At 35.7% G+C, this 26,414-nt stretch overlaps 1 protein-coding gene across 3 annotated transcripts in view; it reads left to right on the top strand.

The window, feature by feature from the left end:
* Positions 1 to 26,062, top strand: part of LRRK2 (leucine rich repeat kinase 2) — a 143,449-nt gene extending 117,387 nt beyond the window's left edge. The window contains exons 42-51 of one of the 3 annotated variants that reach the window (XM_001168494.6): positions 4,685 to 4,855; positions 6,345 to 6,445; positions 9,461 to 9,655; positions 12,284 to 12,477; positions 14,107 to 14,179; positions 17,243 to 17,427; positions 21,398 to 21,550; positions 22,607 to 22,815; positions 24,770 to 24,841; positions 25,406 to 26,062. In XM_001168494.6, coding sequence (XP_001168494.1) covers positions 4,685 to 4,855; positions 6,345 to 6,445; positions 9,461 to 9,655; positions 12,284 to 12,477; positions 14,107 to 14,179; positions 17,243 to 17,427; positions 21,398 to 21,550; positions 22,607 to 22,815; positions 24,770 to 24,841; positions 25,406 to 25,527 — 1,475 coding nt within the window. In that variant the 3' untranslated portion in view covers positions 25,528 to 26,062. Of the gene's footprint in view, positions 1 to 4,684; positions 4,856 to 6,344; positions 6,446 to 9,460; positions 9,656 to 12,283; positions 12,478 to 14,106; positions 14,180 to 17,242; positions 17,428 to 21,397; positions 21,551 to 22,606; positions 22,820 to 24,769; positions 24,842 to 25,405 lie in introns of those variants that run through there. The other 2 variants (XM_063785773.1, XR_010148048.1) reach the window with 2 other exon arrangements.
* The last annotated feature ends 352 nt before the right edge of the window (positions 26,063 to 26,414 follow it).

Raw genomic sequence — 26,414 nt, 5'->3', positions numbered from 1 at the left:
ACCCAGTCTTTCTGTTCATGGGGTGAAAATCTGTTGTTGAAGCCTTGTCTGCTTAATTGGACAGTGGATCTCTCGGGTCCCTATGGGCTGTGCGCTTGTACTTGAGCTCTGCTTCTTCGCTCTGTGGTCTGGGCCAGCTAGCAGCCAGCTGAGTTCACCTTGGTTCAGACTCATGGCCTTTCATTTTCAGTATCTGACTTCCTGATTTTGCTGAAAACCTGTCTAAAATGTAATATCCATCTGATTCTTCATACCAAGCCACACAATTCTTCCTGATCCCTTTTAATCTCCAATATTGAATGGTGGTAACATAAATATGGAGACAGATCATGTCAGAAACCCAGGGCCTAATCTTTTCTTTTCTGCCTACTCTTCTCACAGGCTGCTTAGTACTTTGTAAGCTTTTTTTTTTTTTTTTTCTGGCTGTAACCTAGATTTTCTCTTTATCATTACTCTATTTATTATTGTTAGAGCACTTCTGATTATCTCAGCCCTAAACTCTGCCTCCAATTTTAAATAACAATAACTCTCACTCCTGCTAATACTGCTACTACTACTACCATCACCAAACTTTTTCTTCCCCAAAGCAGTTCTGTTTGGGAAGGAAATAGTTCCCTCTCATACAATTTCAGTTATCTTCTTGTCTTTTCCGTTTAATGAATCTTCCTGTTAATGTTACATCTTTTAACATGGAAACTTCTAGAGAAACAAAAGACGATGGATTTGTTAAACATTTTGGGTGTATTTTTATACTAACTCTTACTGCAGTGTGTGCATTATGAGTGTAGGTCCATTACGGCTGTATTAGGAGCAGAACCTTCCAGAGCATGAGCGATATGCTGGGCTTGTGCTTAGCTCTATCCATGAGTTGAGTATCTCAATCCTTAGGACCCTCTGACATATGTGCTATTATTATTTCTAGTCTATAGATACAGAGACTAAAGTTTAGAGAATATAAAAAAAACATTTACAAGGTCCTACGGGACAAAAACTGTAGGACAAAATGCAAACCCAAGCAGCCTGAGAGCAGAGCTCCTGGTCCAGCACTGTGATAGCTGGGGACGCAGAGACAGAAACAATGCAATTATTGACAGGGACCGTGGTGCTGTGTCTGTCCACATTTTGAAAATAATTATGGTTTGGATATTTTCACCTTTAAATAACTTGGAGAGTTTCAACATTAACTCAGTCAAATGGATATATTTATATCATATCCTGCTGGGAGTGACAGTTAATTCTGAGTCCTGTGGCAATTGCACTTTTGACTGAGATGAATGCTGACTGATGGCTTTAACATTTAACTAATGCGATAGTATTTAACACACCCATATAAATACTATAGTCTTAGGGTAAATAAAATGTTACTGGCTGGACATACATGAATATCTGATGGAGATGATGGAACATACTCTACTCATACTTCTCTGAAAGTAAAAAATAAAAGATATGTTTCAGTACACAATGTGATATATACTCAGACTTAATTCATAAATTTCTCTTATCCTTCATCTGTGGATCTTTTCTTTATTTACTTGTTGTGTTTTTGTTAAAATGCAGGCTTCTCTGAAAAATTATTTTTAAAAATAGTTTTTAGACAATGAATCATATTTTCTCAAGTATTTTAACATTGTAATCATTATGATAATTATCCAAGGGGAAATCATACTTATTTTTTATTCATTTATTCATTCATTTGGCAACAATACATTGAACATTTACTAAGCACCAAACTGGCTCTACCACTTAATAGTGGCATGATGTTCATCAAGAAATTGTTAGTGCAATCAAGAACACTAGAAATTCATTGGATGAATTTAAAGAAGCTTTTAGAAGGGTATTATATTATAATTGAGGCACTTTATGAATATATAAATAATATTATGTTTTCATGCTAGAGATCATGCCAATGAAGATATTTACTTTGAAAAGGGGAAGATTAGAAGTTTAAAAGCATTTCCATATTGAAGTAAATATTCATTTCCATATCTTCACAGTTATCTTTCTCTGAGTTCTCTGACTCATTGTGAAAAAAAATTCCAACCTTCTTCACAGCTCTACCATCTTCGGATTGTTGCCTAGAGGGGTAAAAACTATTGTAAAAGGATGTGTGCACTGGATGAGAATTTAGAATTACACGAAATTTCCCCTAGAGTCTTTTCCTGCTTTAAGAGCCTGTGATTCCAAATTCTAACAGTACATTTATCAAGAAAAAAATATGCTGAACATTTAAATAGTTTTTGAATAGTACCTAGATATAATAGATACCTAATAAATGTGCTCAATGACTAATAAATAACTGGTTAAGATTTAAATAAGCCTCCAAAATCTCTTCCACATTCTAAGAAGGGAAGCATAAAGGTTGTTAATGAACTAGTGACTGTGTGGGTAGCTCATTATTTTTAAGTACTCTTGACTTTGCTGTTCATTATCTGTGTGGCCTTAGGAAAATACATACATTTCTGAAAGGATTATGTCGTTTGTAAAATAGAAAGTCCTTATCTGTCTACCACAGATGATTCTTGTGCAAATCAAATGAAATGTTCAATAAGGTGTCTGTAAAATAGTAGAGAGAGATGAATTAGGAGCTATTGTGATTTGTTTACATTATGTCACAGGTGCACTTTATTAGGGATATGTTTTATCTTAATTACACAATTCTTTAACTTAGATTGTGAGAATTATATTATGGTTATATAGGAAAATGCCCTTATTCTAAGGAAATGTATAATATATTTAGGTCTGAAACATTGCATCTGTAACAATATAGTATGTAAATTATGCTAATTCACATGATAATTAATTATATGTAATTATATTAATATATTACTATGTATACAATATATTTACATGCATATATGTGGGGAAATGTTATCAGTTAGTGTAGCAGGGGTTATCATGCTCAAATTTGATGTCTCCATCCTTCCAACTCTTCATGCTTTTCCAGCATGGTGAGGACTGCTGAGCTCCATCTTTTGCTGGTAGTCTGTCTGTCAAATAGAACTGTTTCCAAATTCAGTCATTTGCTCCTTGAAGGCTATGAATTCATACTTCGTTATATTTTTCTGGCTGCATATTTAAATTACTTTAACAATCATATAAGTTCATTGTAAAAATGTTGGAAATAAAAAGGAAGATAAAATGCACAGATAATTTTAGCAAATGAAATAATAATTATATTGGGATGTATTTCTTCCTAGATTTTAATTATGTACATTCCCATCAACTTTTTATTTTGAAAATATTTAAACCTAAAGAACAGTTGAAAGAGTAGTACAGGCTGGGTGCAGTGGCTCCTGCCTGTAATCCCAACACTTTGGGAGGCCGAGGTGGGTGGATCACTTGAGGTCAGGAGTTCAAGAGCAGCCTGACCAACATGGTGAAACCCTGTCACTACTAAAAATACAAAAATCAGCTGGGCACAGTGGTGGGCACCTGTAATCCCAGCTACTCGGGAGGCTGAGGCAGGAGAATCGCTTGAACCCAGGAGGCAGAGGTTGCAGTAAGCCAAGATCACACCCCTGCACTCCAGCCTGGGCAAGAGAGTGAGACTCCATCTCACAAAAAAAAAAAAAAAAAAAGAAAGAAAGAGTAGTACAATATACATTCATACTCATATACCCGACGCATAAATTCATTGATTATTTACTTTTTGCCCTACTTGTTCTTTCTTGCTCTCTTTGCGTATGAATGAATCATTGAAATTAAGTTGTAGACATCATGCCATATCATCTCTGAACAGTGTGTATATTTCTTTAGAATAAGGATGTTTACTTACATAATCATAATAACATTATCACAGCTAAGAAAATTAATTCAGTTGATTTTTTCCACATATTTGATAACTTTCTGTCTATCCACTATTATGTCTTACATATTCTTTTAATTTATGTCATAGCATATCATCTTAGAAAGTGATCCCTAAGTTACTGCATGGTATACATTGTTTAACCATTTCCCTTTGTGATTGGATGTCTTTAGGTTGTTTATATTTTTATTATTATCACAAATGTTGAAATCACTCTTTTTTTCTGAAGAATTTAAAAGTAATTTATCTGTCTTATGGAATAAAAGATTTATTTCCCCTTAAAAGAATTTCAGGCATGAACCCGAGAGAGAAGGCTTTTTTTTTGTTTTAGTTGTTGTTTTTATTTTTATTTTTTATTTTTTGGGTAGGAGGAGCAGAGAGACAAGTTCAGGAAATAATGAGAGTGTTAGAATTTTGTTCAGGTTAAAGTGAGTTGGAGTGAAGTTTAGAAATCTCCTTTCTACTCATCTCTCCTGTTTTTAAAACACTGTCCTGGAAATAGTTAATATTAGGAACGAGAAAAATGATATAGGTTTTCCGAGTACACTTTATTTCTTAATTATGAAACTCTACTTAATAACTTACCATTGAATGTTTATCCTTATTATCATTCAAGGTAATTTTATTGAAGATTGAAAATATTTATAATAAAGATTGAAGGATTTTATTGTCCTGTGTGGTCAACCTTGGGGGGTGAGATGTTATGAGACAGAACAATTAATTGACTTGATCAAGGTACCTTGTTATAAAAATAACACAGCCTGGTTTAGAACATCTCTTCCTGACTCTCTTATTTGGCATATAGCCTAAGTGTATGCCTCCTTGGATGTATGAGCCCTGATGTTGGTCATATTTATTATTTTATCTGCTTACTTTCAGGGTTTCGTGCACCTGAAGTTGCCAGAGGAAATGTCATTTATAACCAACAGGCTGATGTTTATTCATTTGGTTTACTACTCTATGACATTTTGACAACTGGAGGTAGAATAGTAGAGGGTTTGAAGTTTCCAAATGAGTTTGATGAATTAGAAATACAAGGAAAATTACCTGGTAAGTTCTGTTTTCTCTACAATGAAGATTTTTTTTCTTAATATCAGCAGCTTCATTTTTATTTAACTGTAGTTGTATGCTTAATTCCTTAAACAGATGATCATTTTTTTGTTTAGTGCATAAATATTCTTAAATCCTGTGATATATTAATAAAAATCACCTGAAAAAGGTAGCAGTTTTAGGCTTTTTAAAAAATCCGAAATTAATATTGGAGTATTTAGTATTATATTTAGAAACATAGAGAAGGAAATTGCTGTTAGAACTCCACATTTGGTGATTTTTAATTTTCATAAAGAATTACTGTGTACTCATTATCCTGGAATGTTTTCGTTTTCTTGGAGTGAAATAATTTACTTGCAGGAATGGAAGACTGAATGATCTATAATAATAATTTTTCGTAAGAATCGGTAAATGTGTATTTAATGTTATCAAAGCTCATTTGGAATGGTTGTCTCATGCTTTCAAGAAATTAGAGGACTTTGTAATTCATTCCTTAACCATTACTTTAGTTCTCACCACAAAATAACATTTTAAATTTATTTAGCTCTTTCTCATATTTTCTGCTTTCCCTTTCATTTAAAAAAATACTTTTGAGTGTACACAATGTGCCATGTACAGGAAATAGAGCTTTATCTTTTTCGGGTATAACTTCAGGATCATGGCAAAAGAAAACTTATTATTAATTGGATAAACCTTAGATATAATCTAGGTTATTTCCCTTATTTTACTAGTTTTCTAGTGAAAATATTCAGGTCTCTGCTGGGTACAGTGGCTCACGCCTGTAATCCCAGCACTTTGGGAGGCCCAGGCGGGCAGATCACTTGAGGCCAGGAGCTGGAGACCAGCCTGGCCAACATGGTGAAACCCTGTCTCTACTAAAAATACAAAAATTAGCTGGGCATGGTGGCATGTGCCTGTAGTCCCAGCTACCAAGGAGGCTGAGGCATGAGAATAGCTTGAATCTGGGAGGTTGCAGTGAGCCGAGATTGCGCCACTGCACTCCAGCCTAAGCAACAAAGTGAGACTCCATCTTAAAAAAAAAAAAATTCAGTTCTGTGTTCTGCATCAACCAGAATAAGCTACGCCTCTCATAAAAAACAAATGTGCACAAACCATCTGTGAGGACATAAGGATTAAATGCTTGCTTACTTTGAGTATTAAAATAAAAAGTAGAAGCTTAATTATTATATGAGTAAAAGTGTTTCCAAAGTCTATTTGAAATGCAGGTACAGAATGAAAATCTGTTATTTTATTAAATTGTTATTTGGGTCTCTTTTTATTCCATAAAAAAAAATCTTTTCCACATCTCTTAGTGGAGATCAAGTTAACAAAATTAGCTTTAATTTTGTGATAAGTAAATTTACATAAATATAGGATTATGGAGATAATATTTTTCTTTGCAATGTCTGGACCTTTTATAAACATTGAGAGGAAATATAACCATTCTTACTTATTTAGTATGCTAGCATGATGTTTTTTAATGTTTTAGATCCAGTTAAAGAATATGGTTGTGCCCCATGGCCTATGGTTGAGAAATTAATTAAACAGTGTTTGAAAGAAAATCCTCAAGAAAGGCCTACTTCTGCCCAGGTATTCTTAAAGTTTTGTTAATATTTTGTACAGAACATCATTTGCATATATGCATATATATATAATCTTCAAATATATATACTTAAACACATAAACACACAGAGACAGAATTAAAAATAGTTATAAGGCAAACCTCCTATAATTTTCACCATCCCAGGCACAAAAAAAGGACATTGCCAAAACCTCACATGCTCCCATATGCCTGTCTCCTCTTCTCTTCTTTGAAATGACTGCCCATTATTTTGCCCATTTTTCTGTTGACTCTTTTGCCTACAAATCAAATCAGAAAAAAATTTTTATATATAACATACTAATCCTTTGTTGGTTTTATATGTTGCAATTTCTTTTTCGAGCTGATGGCTTGCTTTTTAAATTTCCTGTAGGGTGCCCGTTAATGAATGGAATTTCTTAATTTTAATATATATAAATTTAACAATTCTTCTTTTTCCTTCTTTTCCTGGTTATTCCTATTTGGTCCTGTTGTAGAGCCCATCTTTCTTTTAGAGCTACAAAAATATTTACCTGCAATTTCTTCAAACATTTTAAAAGTTTGCTTTTGACAATTTTTTAATCCATTGGAATTGACATTTTTATCTGTATCCCATTCCTTTTTTTAATGTGGAAAACTAATTTTTTCAGGTTGATTTACTAAATGGCTTCTCCCCTTTTGTCCCATTGATCTGATGTGTCCATTCTGTAATTTATTAAAGATAATGTGCATATCCACATGTACACTGTCTTCCACTGATCAACTCATTTATTTTTCCTCCAGTATTACCCTGTCTTAATTCCTGTATCTTTATAATGATCTCCTCTCCCTATTTATTTTTCTCATCCAGGAATATTTTAACCAGTCTTAGGCTTAGCTTTTCTATATAAAATTTAGAATCATGCTGTCAAATCTTATGAAAAACCACATTGTCGTTTGGATTGGTCTTGGATTGAATATGTTGACAATCTGGAGAGGATATCCTTATAATATTAAGTCTTTGTATTCTTTTTCTTATTTATTTATTTATTTTGAGACAGGGTCTCACTCTGTCACCCAGGCTGGAGTGCAGTGGCAGGATCACAGCTCAATGCAACTTTGACCTCCTGGGCTCAAGTGATCCTGTCGCCTCAGTCTCCATCAGCCAATTGTGTGCCACCAGACCTGGTTAACTTTTCCTTTAATTTTTTGGAGAGAAAGGGTCTCACTCTGTTGCCCAGGCTGGTCTTGAACTCCTGGCCTCAAGCAATCCTCCCGCCTAGGCCTCCCAAAGTGCGTGAGCCACTGCACCTGGCCAAGTCTTCCTATTCTGGAATGGCATGAATTCTCTCTGTTTACTTAGGTCTTCTCAAGCGTCTTTCAATAAAGTTTTGTAATGCTACATACAGGTCTTGCATATCTTTTGCTGGATTTTCTTGTTGCAAATTGCTTTAAATGCAGTTCATGGCTTGAGATTTGCTTTTTAACTGCCCAGTTAATGTAAATCTGGTCTATGAATTGTACTGACAACAAGCCTGTGAATAGCAATTTTTCAGCAACCTTTTGCTCCCTCTCCCCACTCCCTGCACAGTCCCAGAACAACTTTCCTTATATACCAATGAAGGTGGAAATGTGGACAGGTTGATTTCTCCTTCTTGTTTATGCTGAATATGCAGTCCTTTGGGGTCCCAGCTTTATAGGTACAGTCCCTTTACTAAGACTGTCTATCTTGGGAAGGCCCTAGACTCCAACTTCTCTCCCATGGGCCCCACAAAGCATCCAAGAGTATACATTTATTTTATCTCACTTTGTCTTGGCAGACAAATGTCTTCAGGGCAAGTCTGGCTTTAGGGGTCAACTGACCTCTCTGGTTTCTGTCTCTCACTGTGATTTCAGCCTGATAATTCCTTATGGTGTCAGATCTTCAATGTTTTTAATACATTGTTTTTAAAAAAATCATTTAGCATTTTAAATTGTTTTTAGTTGGAAGATTTGCCCAAGTAACCTTGTCCACCATATTATCTGAAAGAGAACTCTTGTGATGTTTTACACTGATACACATTTTAATAAATGTGGGTTATCTTTATGTTGTGAGCTCTTGATTTTGTATTATAATTAATTGGAAAAGTTTTAACTTTAAGTATTCTGATCAAAATAGTCAAGTACAACTATAATGACTTTATCAAATATTACATAATTTTTTTTCTACTTGGTTTACTTGTTTTTTAATTTAGGTTACCATCAATGTTAGTCACATGAACTTATATTTATGTCCACAGTAAAAATTTTTCATAGCTTGTTTTCCTTTCTTGTTTTTTCATTTTCAATTATACGTCACCTATACTTAACAGAATACTTAACAAATATGTATATATATGACAATATTAAAAAGCTTAGACATACTTATTTTATGTTTAAAATATAACATATACTAGGCAAGACAGGAAAACTCATCACTTTTATGAAATGAGGCACAGACAGAGTAATGGGCTTTCTTGGTGTCTCCTGAGTGGCGGACAGGCGGCCATGTCACAGCTGTAATCCCAGTTTCCTGACTTCTGGTTCTGTTTTCTTATGATGCCTTCACACTGTCTCTCCAGATCAAAAACAGAATCTAGAGATGACTTCTAAATTTTGTTACCAAAGACTGAAATTCCTGTTCCTTTCAACTACTAGAAGCTCAACTAAATTGTTGGCCCAAGGGTTTTTCTCTCACTGGCGGTGGCTCTGCAATATAGAATTGCATGCAGAGTACCTCCTGACTCTGTTAAAATCCTGTTTAATTGACCCTTGAGATTTTCTTTTCAAGTTAAAAAAAATACTACACATACCAAAGAGTATCAAGCACAGTTTAAAAATACATATTTGTCTTTTCATGTAATTTTATCTGTAGTTTAGATTACTAATCTTGGTGATCTAGTTGGGTTCCAGTTTAACAGTTTTAGGTTTTGCTTGACAGAGCTATAACACTTCAGTCTATATTTGATTTTTCAAGGGAAATGAGTTAACTCGATAAGTACTGTTTTGTTGTCTTTAAACTTTCTCAGGTCTTTGACATTTTGAATTCAGCTGAATTAGTCTGTCTGACGAGACGCATTTTATTACCTAAAAACTTAACTGTTGAATGCATGGTTGCTACACATCACAACAGCAGGAATGCAAGCATTTGGCTGGGCTGTGGGCACACCGACAGAGGACAGCTCTCATTTCTTGACTTAAATACTGAAGGATACACTTCTGAGGTAAATCCAAATGCTCTTTAAATCTTTCATAATTTAAAGCATATACCAGTTGGAAAGTTACTTAGGAATAAATTAAATAAGAGCCAATGTAGGATTATTATTCAATTAGCCTTCTGTTAGAACAAGAGTATTCAAGAGCAAATGTGTTTTGCTTTAGAATCACAGCATATATCTTAGCTCAGGGTCCCCAGAAACAGAGCCTGAGATGGGTTATCTTGCACAAGTGATTTAAGGAAAGAGAATCTTAGAGGGAAGTAGAGGAAGCCAGAAAGGGCAGAGGAAAAAGCTCAGCAGAAATGTGGTTTCTGAAGAGGTCCAGCCTCAGTCTCTGCCCACAAGGAGCTCTGGAATATGAATAGTAGCACAGAATTTTCCCACCGCCAGGCAAGGGAGCCAGTCTTTCATTCTCACATATTGTTCAGTCATTGGCTGCAGTCTGCTGGGAGGTGGGGGTAGTGTAACTTTCAAGGCATTTCTGGGCAAGCTGCCTCCTGTCATCTGAGGGTATTCTGTGATAAATAGCACATCTCTGAACTATAGTAGCCAACACTCAGGGTAGCTGGGGATGGCGTACCTGATGGATAAAGGAGATCTGGACATGGCTCCTAAAAGTGGATCAATACATTGTGTTGGCAAATATAAGATAAATTTCTAGACTTCAAAGACAACCTAATATTTTGACTGCTGCCTGAAGATAAATATTGTGCCTCAACATTAGTTCTGAGGTTAAACAATCTTCTTTTTTTTTATTTTTTATTGATCATTCTTGGGTGTTTCTCACAGAGGGGGATTTGGCAGGGTCATAGGACAATAGTGGAGGGAAGGTCAGCAGATAAACAAGTGAACAAAGGTCTCTGGTTTTCCTAGGCAGAGGAACCTGCAGCCTTCCGTAGTGTTTGTGTCCCTGGGTACTTGAGATTAGGGAGTGGTGATGACTCTTAAGGAGCATGCTGCCTTCAAGCATCTGTTTAACAAAGCACAGCTTGCACCGCCCTTAATCCATTTAACCCTGAGTGGACACAGCACATGTTTCAGAGAGCACCGGGTTGGGGGCAAGGTCATAGATCAACAGCACCCCAAGGCAGAAGAATTTTTCTTAGTACAGAACAAAATGGAGTCTCCTATGTCTACTTCTTTCTACACAGACACAGCAACAATCTGATTTGTGTATCTTTTCCCCACATTTCCCCCTTTTCTACTCGACAAAACCGCCAACGTCATCATGGCCCGTTCTCAATGAGCTGCTGGGTACACCTCCCAGACGGGGTGGCGGCCGGGCAGAGGGGCTCCTCACTTCCCAGAAGGGGCGGCTGGGCAGAGGTGCCCCCCACCTCCCGGATGGGGCGGCGGCCGGGCGGAGGTGCCCCCCACCTCCCTCCCAGATGGGGCGGCTGGCCGGGCGGGGGCTGCCCCCCACCTCCCTCTGGGGCGGCTGCCCAGCGGAGACGCTCCTCACTTCCCAGACGGGGTGGCTGCCGGGTGGAGGGGCTCCTCACTTCTCCGATGGGGCAGCTGCCGGGCGGAGGGGCTCCTCACTTCTCAGACGGGGCGGCTGCCGGGCGGAGGGGCTCCTCACTTCTCAGACGGGGCGGCTGCCGGGCGGAGGGGCTCCTCACTTCTCAGACAGGGCAGCCGGGCAGAGACGCTCCTCACCTCCCAGACGGGGTGGCGGCCGGGCATAGGCGCTCCTCACATCCCAGACGGGGCGGCAGGGCAGAGGCAATCCCCACATCTCAGACAATGGGCAGCTGGGCAGAGACGCTCCTCACTTCCTAGATGGGATGGCAGCCGGGAAGAGGCGCTCCTCACTTCCCAGACTGGGCAGCCAGGCAGAGGGGCTCCTCACATCCCAGACGATGGGCGGCCAGGCAGAGACGCTCCTCACTTCCCAGACGGGGTGGCGGCCAGGCAGAGGCTGCAATCTCGGCACTTTGGGAGGCCAAGGCAGGCGGCTGGGAGGTGGAGGTTGTAGGTAGCAGAGATCACGCCACTGAACTCCAGCCTGGGCAACTTTGAGCACTGAGTGAACGAGACTCCGTCTGCAATCCCGGCACCTTGGGAGGCTGAGGCTGGCAGATCACTCGCGGTTAGGAGCTGGAGACCAGCCCGGCCAACACAGCAAAACCCCGTCTCCACCAAAAAAATACGAAAACCAGTCAGGCGTGGCGGCACGTGCCTGCAATGGCAGGCACTCTGCAGACTGAGGCAGGAGAATCAGGCAGGGAGGTTGCAGTGAGCCGAGATGGCAGCAGTACAGTCCAGCTTTGGCTCGGCATCAGAGGGAGACTGTGGAAAGAGAGGGAGAGGGAGACCATGGGGAGAGGGAGACGGAGAGGGAGAGGGAGAGGGAAAGGGAGAGGAACAATCTTCTTATATGGTTTGAAGGAATGAGAATTCACACTGAAAAATAATTTTTAATTTTAGTTTCAGATGTCATCTTGATAGGCAAAACTTGTTTGCCAATTAACTCATTTATTGCTGAAAATTAAATAAAATTGGCATTGTTTTTAAAAGTAATGCAAGAAAGCAAAAAGAGTTATGTTGATAACAGAATCCTTTATTCTGTACAAGTTCTAGTTGCTTAAGCTTAAATCAAATCCTGCTAAGTATATTTTCTTTTCTTAACAGGAAGTTGCTGATAGTAGAATATTGTGCTTAGCCTTGGTGCATCTTCCTGTTGAAAAGGAAAGCTGGATTGTGTCTGGGACACAGTCTGGTACTCTCCTGGTCATCAATACCGAAGATGGGAAAAAGAGACATACCCTAGAAAAGATGACTGATTCTGTCACTTGTTTGTATTGCAATTCCTTTTCCAAGCAAAGGTATGGTAGTGAATTTGATCAATGGGGGAAATTACAGATATTTTAAATGACTGAATTGTGTGCATAATTGTTATTGCATCAGCAAAGATTGTTCATTTTTAACCTATTTTCATTGATTTGCATATATTAAAGGGAATTGTGGAAGGTCACAGAGATATTTGTTGTTTTTCTGAATACAGATCTAGCTGAGACATTTATAAAATAAGTCAACCATTTATTCAGGCCTACCAGCCCTGCTCCTGGTATTACCTCAATTGTGGCTCTATCTCTTTACTTCTCCTCAGATCAATGAATCTTTGTAGGGCCTCTTCAAGGATAAATTCTCATTCATTCATTCTTTGAAAAAAAAAAAAATATATATATATATATATATGAAACCCATTGTGTGCCAGGCTTAAACATACCAGTTATCTAACTACCAAATTAAGAAAAAAATTAAATAAATGAATTAATAAATTCTTAATAGGTGAAAATGACTTAGCTCTTATCAATTGCATGGTTCTTGTCCCAAAGAAATATATCTACATAGCAAAATTTCAGATGTGAGTTGTAGGTTGGTGTCTGTAATATTTGGGGCAGGATGATTTCCAGGAGGCATTAAGATTATACCCCATATATTTCTCTGGTTTAAGTTAGTATTGGAAAAAAAGTACTAGAAAAATGTGAAGCCTGTTTTTTGTACCTGAAATATCAACTCCACTGGCAGTTTCGGAGTTGAAATTATTTGAATATGGTCAAAGAAAAATTTCAATGGATGGAATTGGGCAAGGACGACTTTATTCAAGCCTATCACAGCAGGGGAGAGAGATCAGACTGAACTAAACTCCACTGAAACAAAAGGTGGGAGAGTTTTAAGCGCAGGGGTGAGCTAATGGAAATGTACTGGAGCACCTTGTTGGAAGGAAGTGGGAGCAGTTGTCAATGTGATTAGGCCATCTGTGTTTGCTAATTGTCCCTTCTTGAAGGTAGGCTCCTACTCTCCCACAGACACTGGGGAATTTCTTCCTTCCCTCCCTCCCTCCCTCCCTCCCTCCCTCCCTCCCTCCCTCCCTTCCTTCTTCTTTTTTTTTTTTTTTGAAGGAGTTTTGCTCTTGTTGCCCAAGCTGGAGTGCAATGGCATGATCTTGGCTCACTGCAACTTCCACCTCCTAAGTTCAAGCGATTCTCTAGCCTCAGCCTCCTGAGTAGCTGGGATTACAGGCGTGCACCACCAAACCACGCTAATTTTTTACATTTTTAGTAGAAACGGGATTTCACCATGTTAGCCAGACTGATCTCAATCTCCTGACCTCAGGTGATCTGCCCACCGCAGCCTCCCAAAGTGCTGGGATTACAAGTGTGAGCCACCACGCCAGGCCTCTGTCTTGATAATTACATTTCAAAGGAATGGCTCCCAGGTCCTTGGAAAAGACATTCTTGGGGTATAAAACTGGGAAGAGTCTGGGAAAAGGGGCAGAGAAAGAATTTATAATTCCAAGTCTTCTAAAGTAAATACTCTAAGAAAAGGGAGGTTAGGAGTTTATAGTTGAGAAGTCTATCTAAAGTTTAATAAAGTGGAGGAGAACATTAAGGCCATTTTAGTCAACATACATGTTCTTTTTGTAACAATTTCAACATTTTTCCTTTTAGCAAACAAAAAAATTTTCTTTTGGTTGGAACCGCTGATGGCAAGTTAGCAATTTTTGAAGATAAGACTGTTAAGGTAAATGTTGAATGCATTCTACATCTAAATTTATTTTAAGTCTTTTGTTCTATATATATCTCACACTCCTCTTATGGGATTATAAACTCCCTGAGAGCAAGAATCATACATTATGCTGTATTTGTATTGCTTCATAAAGTCTTGAACACAGTAGATCCTCTGAAAATACTTGCTGATTGACTGTATATTTTATATGAATGAACTAAGAATAAAATGATAAATGACATCTGATTGATAATATTGGGAATGGAAATAATTCAATTTGTACATAGCTGAGGCAGATAATTCCTTATAAATATATTGTGGAAAAAAACAAAAATATACTTAAGTTTTAAATATGGCTTGCCATTAACTTTTTCTTAAGCATTGAAGAAATCATTTAATTTTCTTTTCTTCAGATTCCTATTTAGTCATTAAAGCATTCATTTCTCTATCCATCTATTCATCTTTGGTTCCATCTATTCACTCAACTTCCTACCCGTTCATTCTCCTATTGCCAAAAAGCTTATTATCTGATGAGAGACAGGGAAGTAGAGTATAACCCTTAGGTTATTTCTTATGTAATTTTTACATGGGAAAAAGAATAGATTGAATGTAACAATAATATTTTGAATATGACCTAAATTTTTTTGTGTATAATATTTGCACATATTTATGGGGTACATATGATATGTTGTTACATGCATAGAATGTGTAATGATCAAGTCAGGGTATTTAGGATATCCATCACCATGAGCATTTATTTCTCTGTGTTGAGAACATTTCAAGTCTCCTAGTTATTTTGAAATGTTTTTAACTGTAGTCACTTTATTGTACTATTGAACATTAGAACTTATTCCTCCTATCTAACTGTATGTTTGTACCCGTTAACCAGCCTCCCTTCATCCTTCCCTTCTCCCACACACCCATATCCTCCCAAGCCTCTGGTAACTATCATTCTACTCTCTACCTCCATGAGATCAACTTTTTTAGCTCCCACATATGAGTGAGTACATGTGATATTTGTCTTTCTGTGCTTGGCTTATTTCACTTAACATAATGACCTCCAGTTCCATCCATGTTGCTTTATATGACATGATTTCATTCCTTTTTATGGTCAAATAGTATTCTGTTATGTAAATACACACATTTTCTTTATGCATTCATTCATTCATGGGCGCTTAGGTTGATTCCATTTTTTTTAGCTATTGTGAATAGTGCTGTGATAAACATGGGGATATAGGAATCCCTTTGATATACTGATTCCCTTTCCTTTAGATTAGTATCAGTAGTGACATTGTTGGATTGTATGGTAGTTCTATTTTTAATTTTTTTGAGAAATCACCATTCTGTTTTCCGTAGTGGCTATAGCAATTTACATACCCACCAATAGCACATGGGCATTCGTTTTTTTCCGCATCCTTGCCAGCATGTTATTTTTTGTCTTTTTTATAATAGCCATTCTAATTGGGTGAAGAAGATTTCATTGTGGTTTTCATTTGCATTTTTACTGATGATTAGTTAATGTGGAGCATTTTTTTTCATATATCCATTGGCCGTTACTATGTCTTCTTTTGCAAATGTCTATTTAGATCCTTTGCCAACTTTTTGTTTTGTTTTAAGACAGGGTCTTGCTCTCTTACCCAGGCTGGCTCACAGTGGCATGATCATAGCTCATTGCAGCCTTGACCTTCTGCACTCCAGTGATCCTCCAACATCAGCTTCATGAGTAGCTGGGACTACAGGCGTGTGCTACCATACCTGGCTATTTATTTTTTGTAGAGATGCGGCCCCACTATGTTGTCCAGACTGATCTCAAACTCCTGGACTCAAGCAATCCTCCTGCCTCATCTTCTCAAAGTGCTGGGATTACAGGCATGAGCCACTGTACCCGGCCCTTTGCCTACTTTTAAATGGAGTTCTTAATTTTTTTTTCCTGTTGAATTGCTTTTCCGAGTTTCTTGTGTATTCTGGATGAATAGTTTGCAAATATTTCCTCCCATTTAATGGATCCTCTCTATATTGTTGATAGTTTCCTTTACTGTGCAGAAGCTTTTTAGTTTATTATAGTCCCATTTGTCTAATTTTGTTTTTGTTGCCTATGCTTTTGGGATCTTAACCATAAACTCTTTGTCTAGACCAATGTTCTGAAATGTTTCCCCTGTTTCCTTTTAATAGTTTCATAGCTTCTGGTCTTACATTTAAGTCTTTAATCCATCCTGAGTTGATTTTTGTAAATGGTGAGAGAGTTGGGCCTAGTTTCATCCTTCTGCATACTGATATCCAGCTTTTCCAGCACAATTTATTGAAGGTGGTATTCTTTCTCCCATGTATGCTTTTGGTGCCTTTGTTGAAAATTAGTTGGCTTTAAATATGTGGGTTTATTTCTGGGTCCTCTACATTGGTCTACGTATCTGTGTTTTTGCCAGTACTGTGCTGTTTTGGTTACTCTAGCCTTGTAATATATTTTCAAGTCAGGTAGTGTGATGCCTCCAGCTTTGTTCTTTTTGCTCAGGATTGTTTTGGCTATTTTGGCTCTTTTTTGGTTCCATTCAAGTTTTAGAAATTTTGTTTCTATTTCTGTGAGAAATATCACTGGAGCTTTCATGGGAATTTCATTGAATCTGTAGATTGCTTTGGTAGTATGGTCATTTTAACAATATTAATTCTTCCAGTCTGTGAGCATGAATATCTTTCCATTTGTTTGTGTCCTCTTCAATTTCTTTCATGTTTTTCAGGTTTCCTTATAGAGATTGTTCATCATCTTTGTTAAATTTACTCCTAGGTATTTTATTAATTTTTTGTAGCTGCTTTAAATGGGATTGCTTTCTTGATTTTTCAGCTACTTTGTTGTTGTTTTATAGATATGCTACTGATTTCTGTATGTTGATTTTGAATCCTTTACTGTACTCATTTATCAGAACTAAGAGTTTTTTTTAATGGAATCTTTAGGTTTTTGAGTTTTAATTTTAATATCTCTAATCATTTAAGATGGAAAGTAGTTTTTTGAAAGCACAGATTTTATAGAGTTTTGTTCTGTGGATACTCAGTTTGCTGAGTGTGTTTTCTTTTTTTTTGGCAAAGCTTAAAGGAGCTGCTCCTTTGAAGATACTAAATATAGGAAATGTCAGTACTCCACTGATGTGTTTGAGTGAATCCACAAATTCAACGGAAAGAAATGTAATGTGGGGAGGATGTGGCACAAAGATTTTCTCCTTTTCTAATGATTTCACCATTCAGAAACTCATTGAGACAAGAACAAGCCAACTGTAAGTTGTTTTTTATCTGTACAAGTAATTTATCATTATACTTATGTTTATTCCTTATAATCATTAATAATACTGTTGATAATTCATAAGGAAGATCTTTTAAAATGCATAATTTATTTTCTATCATAAAATTAAACTTTCATTATAAAAAATTTTGAAAATTCCAGAAAGCAGAAGGGTATTTTTAAAAAGTCACTCAACCTAATCACTTTTAGGGATAAAATATGTAAACTCATTGTAATCTTAGTAGTATTTATCAATCTAAATTTTTAAACAATTTTTATTATCTGTGTTTCAAATTAGACATGAAATTGGAAGACAATCAACTTTGTATTTCACCAAATTCATGGACTAAACATATGCAATTTGGGTAACTTCCATTAAGTATTGATTGTAGGAAAGATAGACAGCAAGTATTCTTGCTTGTCTCAAGTTGTTTCTAGATTTGATAATTATACAGATGTCTACTCACAGCCAAGTTAGTGGTACCAGTTTCAAACAAGAATAAAATAAAATATTAATATAAACCTCTTTCAAGTTTGCTTTTTTCAGTGGTATTTTAATCAAATCTTTGCAGTTGGTTCTCATTTATCACATTCCTCGGTGATAAGCAGTATAGGATTGTGGATAAGAGCATAAATCATAGTTCAGATATTGCTTTGCCATCTATTGGTTTTGTGAACTTGGGCAATAACCTTTCACATCTTCAGTCATCTCTTACCTGAGGATTGTAATATTCTCTATCTCAAAGAGATATTTGGAGGAGTAAATAAGAATGTTAATATATGGATCTTAATTACCATAATGACCAGCACCTGGTAAGCTGTCAATAAACATTAGCTATTATTATTATTATTAGCTTTGAGTCACAAATCCCTACCTTAGGGAATATCCTGGTTTCCCATTATCCATCAAATTTCCCAAGATTGGCACTTGGGAGTAATCTTTGACTCCTTTGTTTTTTGTTCCCTTTATCCACTTGACCCTCCTAATTGTCATTTGAATCTTTGTACTTCTCACTGTTCTCAGTGCTGGTACCATGGGCCAGACTGCCATCCATCATCTGTGGCCACATTAACAAGAGCATCCAGTTCTCACCCTCTGATTATACTCTCTTCAACCTATTTTCAGCATTGCAGACAGAGGGACCTTTCTAAAATGTACAACAATCTGATGCAATTCTCCTGCTTAAAACCCTTCAGTGGCATCCCATTGTCCTTTATATGAAGTCCAAATTCCTTAAGACAGCCTACTGGGCCCTTCATAATTCAGTGCTTGCTTACCTGTCTAGATTCATATTTTGCAAGCTTTTTGCCATCTGTGCTTTACCCAAACTGAAATTGACTCAGATCTCTAAGACAACCTGTTATTACCTTTCACCCCCAGCCTTTGAATGTGGTCTTCTCCTTACCTGGATGACTATTATGCCCCCTGCCTATTTCAGTCCAAACGCCACTTGCTCTGAGTGGCAGGTTAGGTGACTTTGTGCTTCCATTGCATCTAATGTTTTCCTTCACAGTAGCTATAATTGTATTTGTTAAAGTAGTTTCTCAATACCACTAAATCTACTGGTTTTCAACATTGGCTGTGCATTTAGAAACCACTAGGTAGCTGAAAATAATATGATACCTGGGCCCTACCTCAGACCAATTAAATCAGACCAGTTAAGCCTGGGATGGGGATCAGATTTTTTTTTTTTTTTTCAGGTTCTCAAGTGATTCTAAAGTATATTTGAGGTTAAGATATACTGTGGAGTGCAGTGTATTATAAGTTCCCATGAATGAGGATTTTTATTTCTGTCTTTACATATTTATTTACTAGTATGTGGTTAACATTTGGATCAACTCATTCTCATTCTGTAATACCCACATTTTAAAAAATGAATGTAAAAATGTCTTTTATTATTTTTATTTTTCAAATTTAATTTTAGATTCCAGGGATACATGTGCAGGTTTGTTACAAAAGTATAGTGCATGATGCTGAGGTTTGGAATACGACTGAACTCACAACCCAGAAAGTGGGCATAGTACTCGATAGGTAGTTTTTCATCCTTGCTCCCCTTCCTGTAATTTCCACTTTTAACCCAATTATACAAGCCTGAAAACCTTTAAAAAGAAAGGGCCTCCAGTTTATTTTTTTATTTCATAGCACATCTTATGGGATTACGGATATCAATTAACCCTTTAAAGTTCCATATAAGATTTGGAACATAGATGCTTTACTAGAGAGCATCCATAAAGATCAAGCTCTCAAAGATGCTCATCTCCCAAAAGAGATTGGGACCTAGATGCATAAACACTTAAATATAAATATTTGCTCTCTTCTGAACAAGTATCTCCTGTGGCCTTGGTCTCTACCCCACAAAACAGACATCACATCACTAATCAGGAGTTGCTTCATCATCATTACCCTCATCATCATCAGTACACACCGACTGAGAGGCATATTGGGTAATGAAAGATGACTGCCTTTGAAGCCGGAAGACTCCACAGGACTTTTAGAGTTCTAGGTCTGCAACATGTTTTTAGTCCTAGGTTGGCAAGCATGATGTTAGTCATAGGACCTTGAGCAAATTATTTAGCATTTGTACATGTTTCTTTCTACTATTAAAAACATTGAGATTTATCATATTTTATGTTTTTTTATTAAGGATCAAGCAAGATAACACACAAAAGTATTTTATAAAATACAGAAATTCCATGCAAAACTTTGTCCTAATTGGAACTATTTTCTGTTAAATACAGCAAACATCCAGGAAGGAATTACCTAAAGCGTAGTGGCTCTCTGACAACACATCATATTTTTATCTCTTTTTCCAGAATAGAAAGAAAAGGGGGAGGAAAAAAAATCTTCCTACTCTAGGATATACTAATGATTGTTAAATCTTTATGGTATTTTCATGTTATCTCTCTGATTTAAATGCAATCTTGACTATTTTTACATATTCCTCGTTGTTCATTCATACTGTAGTGCCTTCTTCTATTCCCCCACTTAACAGACTGCTTGGTTATATCAGAGGTGCTTATCTGTGCAACTGTTTACTGGACGAGGGGTATGTAGAAAATACATTGTCCTCATCCTTATGAAATTACACTCATAATCTAGTGTGAGGGATGCACTAATAAAGACAATTTTATATTTAATAAGGTCTATAATATGACAGTGACACCAGTGAGGAAAAGGGACTGGTTGGTCTATTTTGATAGGTCAGGGAAGAAATCCAGAGGAGCCGACATTTAAGTTCATCCTCAAAGGCCAAGTAGGAGTTTGCCATGCTGATGTGGCCCAAGGTAGCCAATCTGTTTGTGAAATATGTACAATGCCAGATGTCTTAGGTTGAAAGGGAAATATTTTAAGGTGTTCGTAATTTTTCTTTATGTTTAAAAGGGGAAAATGGCAAATATTTTACTTTCTGTTTATGTTTGGATGATGTGGATTTTTGTTTCCTATAATTTGACTGGCTTAACTGCAAAGATATCCCTTGCTTTAAAATTTGAAGACACTGCATCTAAATTTTATTTCAGCATTTTATATTTTATAACTCTAGGTATAAAAGGCTAACACTTAGTTTTCTGAGCATTCATGAAACAAAGTTTTGCAAGAACATTCAAAAGTTACAGATATTATAATATTTCCTTCAGAAATTTAGATATAGTACAAAATTCTACAAAGAGCCACATAGAATTGAAACTAAAAGTAAGACCAAAGTAAACTTTGGACATAATCTTTATTTTATTATCACAAGAAATTAATATAAAGTAACCAAAAGTAAGTAAAGTACCAAAGCATGTTATATATTCAATTCAGAATGGTTAGGGAAGAATATGAAATAATTGCAATAGTCTAGCTTGTTTAGTTTTCAAAATAGTGTTTTTACATGCATTAAGAACTAATATAAGGTTGTATTACACGTAGAAATTTTAAGAAGAAAACAAATAGTGATGGCTTTCTATTTTTTTTTTCTCTGTAGGTTTTCTTATGCAGCTTTCAGTGATTCCAACATCATAACAGTGGTGGTAGACACTGCTCTCTATATTGCTAAGCAAAATAGCCCTGTTGTGGAAGTGTGGGATAAGAAAACTGAAAAACTCTGTGAACTAATAGACTGCGTGCACCTTTTAAGGTAAATTCTGTGGTTTTTAATTTTATTCCCAAAAGAATTATCTTTGCACTTCATGTGTCACAGAGGAAGGATTTTTCTTCCTTTCTGCCTCTGAATAGAGAATTTTTTTAAAATGCAGAAAAAAATTTGTAATGCTTCTCAGCACCATCTTTTCAGATCAAGAAAATTTTGTCTTCAGAAAATAAAAGACTAGGCACATAATGTGCATAGTTTTCTCATGGTATTACAAAGAATGTTCTCGAATGAAAACACTACATTATTGAAAATGAGCATACTGGAGTCTCTGCTAGCTTTGACGTAGTTCTGTCACAGTGTCAAATATACTATTTATAATTAAATTATGGGCCCCAGGATTATCTGCTCTAAAGAAAAAGAGTCACAAAATAATAGACGAATATGGGGGGAAATGCAATGGACTGACCGAGGCGCTAACTAAGGAGTGGGGATCAAGACCCCAGAATGAGAGCATAGTGCTTAGTCTGATGCAGCCTGTGAGTGACAAATCCATAGCAAGCACATTCTTTCTGTGCTGGTGCTGAGAAACAGGACCATTTTCAAGCTTATTTGCTAGCCACTTTATATTTTTATTTTGTTTTGATTTTACCATATAGATCTATGATACTCTTGAGAACATTTTAGATTACACACTATATCTGTAAAAGGATACTTCAAAGTTTCCTTTCTTAGATTCATCTGACAGTTTTTCTATGGATTGTGAGAAAGGCTCACAGTTTATGTTCAAAAGGGCCAACAGGTCTCCTTGATAAAGGGTTCCTTACTTCCTGAAGTACCAAAATGATTAGGATTATTTTATTTCTTGAATAGCCCTGAAAATGAAGGGCTATTGTTATCTTTGATAATTTATGCTTCAAGTAAAGAAGTGTGGCTCTTTGGCATTCTGTATTTAGCAAAATTTGCTTTGTATAATTTTAATGATGCATAATGGTGGTGGTGTCATGTTTTAATAATTTAAAATGTTGTTTATGTTATCATATGTAAATAGCATTTATCTCTTAATTGGTGGTAAAATTATTAATGTATACTTTATGGTTCTAGGGAGGTAACGGTAAAAGAAAACAAGGAATCAAAACACAAAATGTCTTATTCTGGGAGAGTGAAAACCCTCTGCCTTCAGAAGAACACTGCTCTTTGGGTAGGAACTGGAGGAGGCCATATTTTACTCCTGGATCTTTCAACTCGTCGACTTATACGTGTAATTTACAACTTTTGTAATTCGGTCAGAGTCATGATGACAGCACAGCTAGGCAAGTTTCTTTCCTTTAGATATTTTTCATATTCGCTAAGTCTTATAAAATATGCCTTTATTTTACGTTTACATTTTCTCTGAACTTTCCAGTGTCATTTGGATGGTCTTGGAGGGTCACACAGTGAAACATAAGACTGGTGTAAATTGTGAATAGGGTCATTACAGAAGTGGAGGGAGTAAATGCTCTCAGTCCCACAAGAGAAGCAGATTACTGCAGCTGAACACTCAGTTTGGGTCTTACTTGCTTTTTTCCTTTTTACCTAAGGCAAAAATGGGAAATACATGGTATTGAATATATTTTACTTTTTGAGCAAAGAAAATAAAGAAAATGTTTGTTTTAATCATAGTCTAGCCTCCCAGCTTGTTAAAGAATCTCATTTGGTTTTTCATTCTATAACAAATCTTTTTTCTTGCAGCAATACATGCTGAACCGCACAACCTACAAATATTGACAAATCATATTTTACTCAAACTTTGTCTTTTTTGCTTCTATTTTTATATTTAAGTATGATGAAATTGTGATAGCACATAAAATATATTTTCTGCATAAATATATTTGTGTCTTCCTTTGATAATAATTTGTTTTAGAAAATAATAATAGCATATATACAAAAGTTTACAAAAACGACACTATGGGGTTTAATTCTGAAAAAAACTAGAATTTATGTAACGTTAGCAAATAATGAATGTTTTGAACATGGTGAAGAAAATAGATTCATTGCAAGTATATGTGAAAGAGGAACATGTGTTTTTCTAGCACCTTCACCTATTTTTCATTTATAGACTTTAGAGTTGCACAGAAGGAGTTACAATTAGATGCTCTTAATGACTGTGAACTATTAAGATACATGTCCACACAAGCAGAGCAGTAGGTCACTCAATAGGTTGTCTCCGTAGTCTTATTCTACCAAAGTGGTTGCATTCTCTAGTTGAATTGTATGTACTTTGGGACCCAAATAGCTTGCTTATAACTGAAGTTATAGTGGAATTTCAATGGGTTATAGTTTGATTTTAAAATAAAGATCAATTTGAGGATAGCCTACAAGGTGCTGCATGAGCTGGCTTCACTGTACCTCTCCTGCCTCCATCATCTACCACATTCCTACCAGATCTTGCTTGTCTAGATGAACATCCAGTTCTTCTCAATTACTATGCTATATTTTGCCTCAGGGATTTGCACATGCTGTTTATTTCTTTGCTTAGTTAACATAGCTTTTTTTCATGCTTATTTAACTCATATGCTTTGAAATGTTAGCTCCTGTGTCAAAATCTCTGAGAAGCCAACACTGATTAGGTCAAAGTTCCCGCTTTGGGTTCCCATAACAGCTTTCTTGCATAGTTTTGATCATGGTCATATTTTTTTTTCATTAATGCTAGTCTCTTCACTAGAATATAAACTCCAAGACGGTTGGGTTAGTGTGTTTTTGTTTACCCCTTTATTCCCAGGATCTAGCCTAGGGCCTGCATAGAAGACTTTTGATGCAAATTTGTTGAATAAATTAGTGAATGATTTGAAAAGAAAATATGATATTTTGACATAGTATCAGTATATCCATCCATCTAAGTGTCCATCTAAATACTCATATTTGTACTAAATACTCATATTTGTACCTTACCATATCCAAAGAACTTTTCACACACATTACCTCTTTTAACATTGTAAATTTGGGAAGGGTAATGTATAAATACTGAGCCTATTTTATAGAAAGGTTAAGCTGTTTTCTCAGACTCACATAATTAAGAATTGCAGCAAGGAGTGGATCACAGATTTTGTTATTTTTTAAAAAAATGCTGGTCTTTATTCAATATAATTGAAGGGTCACCTAGAAAATAGAATTGTGAATTCAGTTCCAAGGTATTTGTGTCTTAAACTATGAACAACTTTACTTTTTTTTCAGGCCAGTTTAATATATAGTTTTAACAGAAAACTTACATATTTTGTTTTTGTAAAGGAAGCCTTAAAAATGTCATGCTGGTATTGGGCTACAACCGGAAAAGTACTGAAGGTACACAAGAGCAGAAAGGTAACATTTAGAAGGATACTGTTTTCCAAACAGGGCAATGATGTGAATGATGGTAACATATTATGTGTTTCATAAATTTGTAGAAAATATTACATATGGTATAATCAGGAATTTTAATTGGTAGTTTATATGTAAAGAACTTAGACATAAATTTTCAAAATTACAAGTGATATGAAGTGTTAAATATTTATATTTTCAGCTGAAGTAGAGGTGTCAATACTAGCTCAACCTTAAACGAAATGTGAATATTTTTTACAACTTATCTATATCTGCATAATGTCTAATTTTGAACAGTGTTTGAAAAAGCTTTTATTTCTTTTAGAATATGAAATGTTAATTTATTAAATGTCCATACTCTATTTGAAATTTAATAGTTTCTATAATGTATTATAAAACTTTTCCAAGTATAGTTGTTTATAAATAATAATTCAGTACATTAGTTATAGTTGTGTTTATATTTACATTTATCTAAGTCAGCTAAAAATACATGAGCCAAACTGCAATACAATAAGAATGTTTTATGATGGATCTTTGAAACATGATTTCATTTTTTTCTTTTTCTAGAGATACAATCTTGCTTGACCGTTTGGGACATCAATCTTCCACATGAAGTGCAAAATTTAGAAAAACACATTGAAGTGAGAAAAGAATTAGCTGAAAAAATGAGAGGAACATCTGTTGAATAAGAGAGAAATAGGAATTGTCTTTGGATAGGAAAACTATTCTCTCCTCTTGTAAATATTTATTTTAAAAATGTTCACATGGAAAGGGTACTCACATTTTTTGAAATAGCTCGTGTATATGAAGGAATGTTATTTTTAATTTAAATATATGTAAAAATACTTACCAGTAAATGTGTATTTTAAAGAACTATTTAAAACACAATGTTATATTTCTTATAAATACCAGTTACTTTTGTTCATTAATTAATGAAAATAAATTTGTGAAGTACCTAATTTAAGTACTCATACTAAAATTTATAAGGCCGATAATTTTTTGTTTTCTTGTCTGTAATGGAGGTAAACTTTATTTTAAATTCTGTGCTTAAGACAGGACTATTGCTTGTTGATTTTTCTAGAAATCTGCACGGTATAATGAAAATATTAAGACAGTTTCCCATGTAATATATTCCTTCTTAGATTGCATCGAAATGCACTATCATATATGCTTGTAAATATTCAAATGAATTTGCACTAATAAAGTCCTTTGTTGGTATGTGAATTCTCTTTGTTGCTGTTGCAAACAGTGCATCTTACAGAACTTCACTCAATCCAAAAGAAAACTCCATTAAAAGTACTAATGAAAAAACATGACATACTGTCAAAGTCCTCATATCTAGGAAAGACACAGAAACTCTCTTTGTCACAGAAACTCTCTGTGTCTTTCCTAGACATAATAGAGTTGTTTTTCAACTCTATCTTTGAATGTGGATACCCTGAATTTTGTATAATTAGTGTAAATACAGTGTTCAGTCCTTCAAGTGATATTTTTATTTTTTTATTCATACCACTAGCTACTTGTTTTCTAATCTGCTTCATTCTAATGCTTATATTCATCTTTTCCCTAAATTTGT

The sequence above is a fragment of the Pan troglodytes genome, chromosome 10 (genome assembly GCF_028858775.2).
Source record: "Pan troglodytes isolate AG18354 chromosome 10, NHGRI_mPanTro3-v2.0_pri, whole genome shotgun sequence".
NCBI classification, from domain to species: Eukaryota; Metazoa; Chordata; class Mammalia; order Primates; family Hominidae; genus Pan; species Pan troglodytes.
This window is presented reverse-complemented; position numbering and strand designations above follow the sequence as displayed.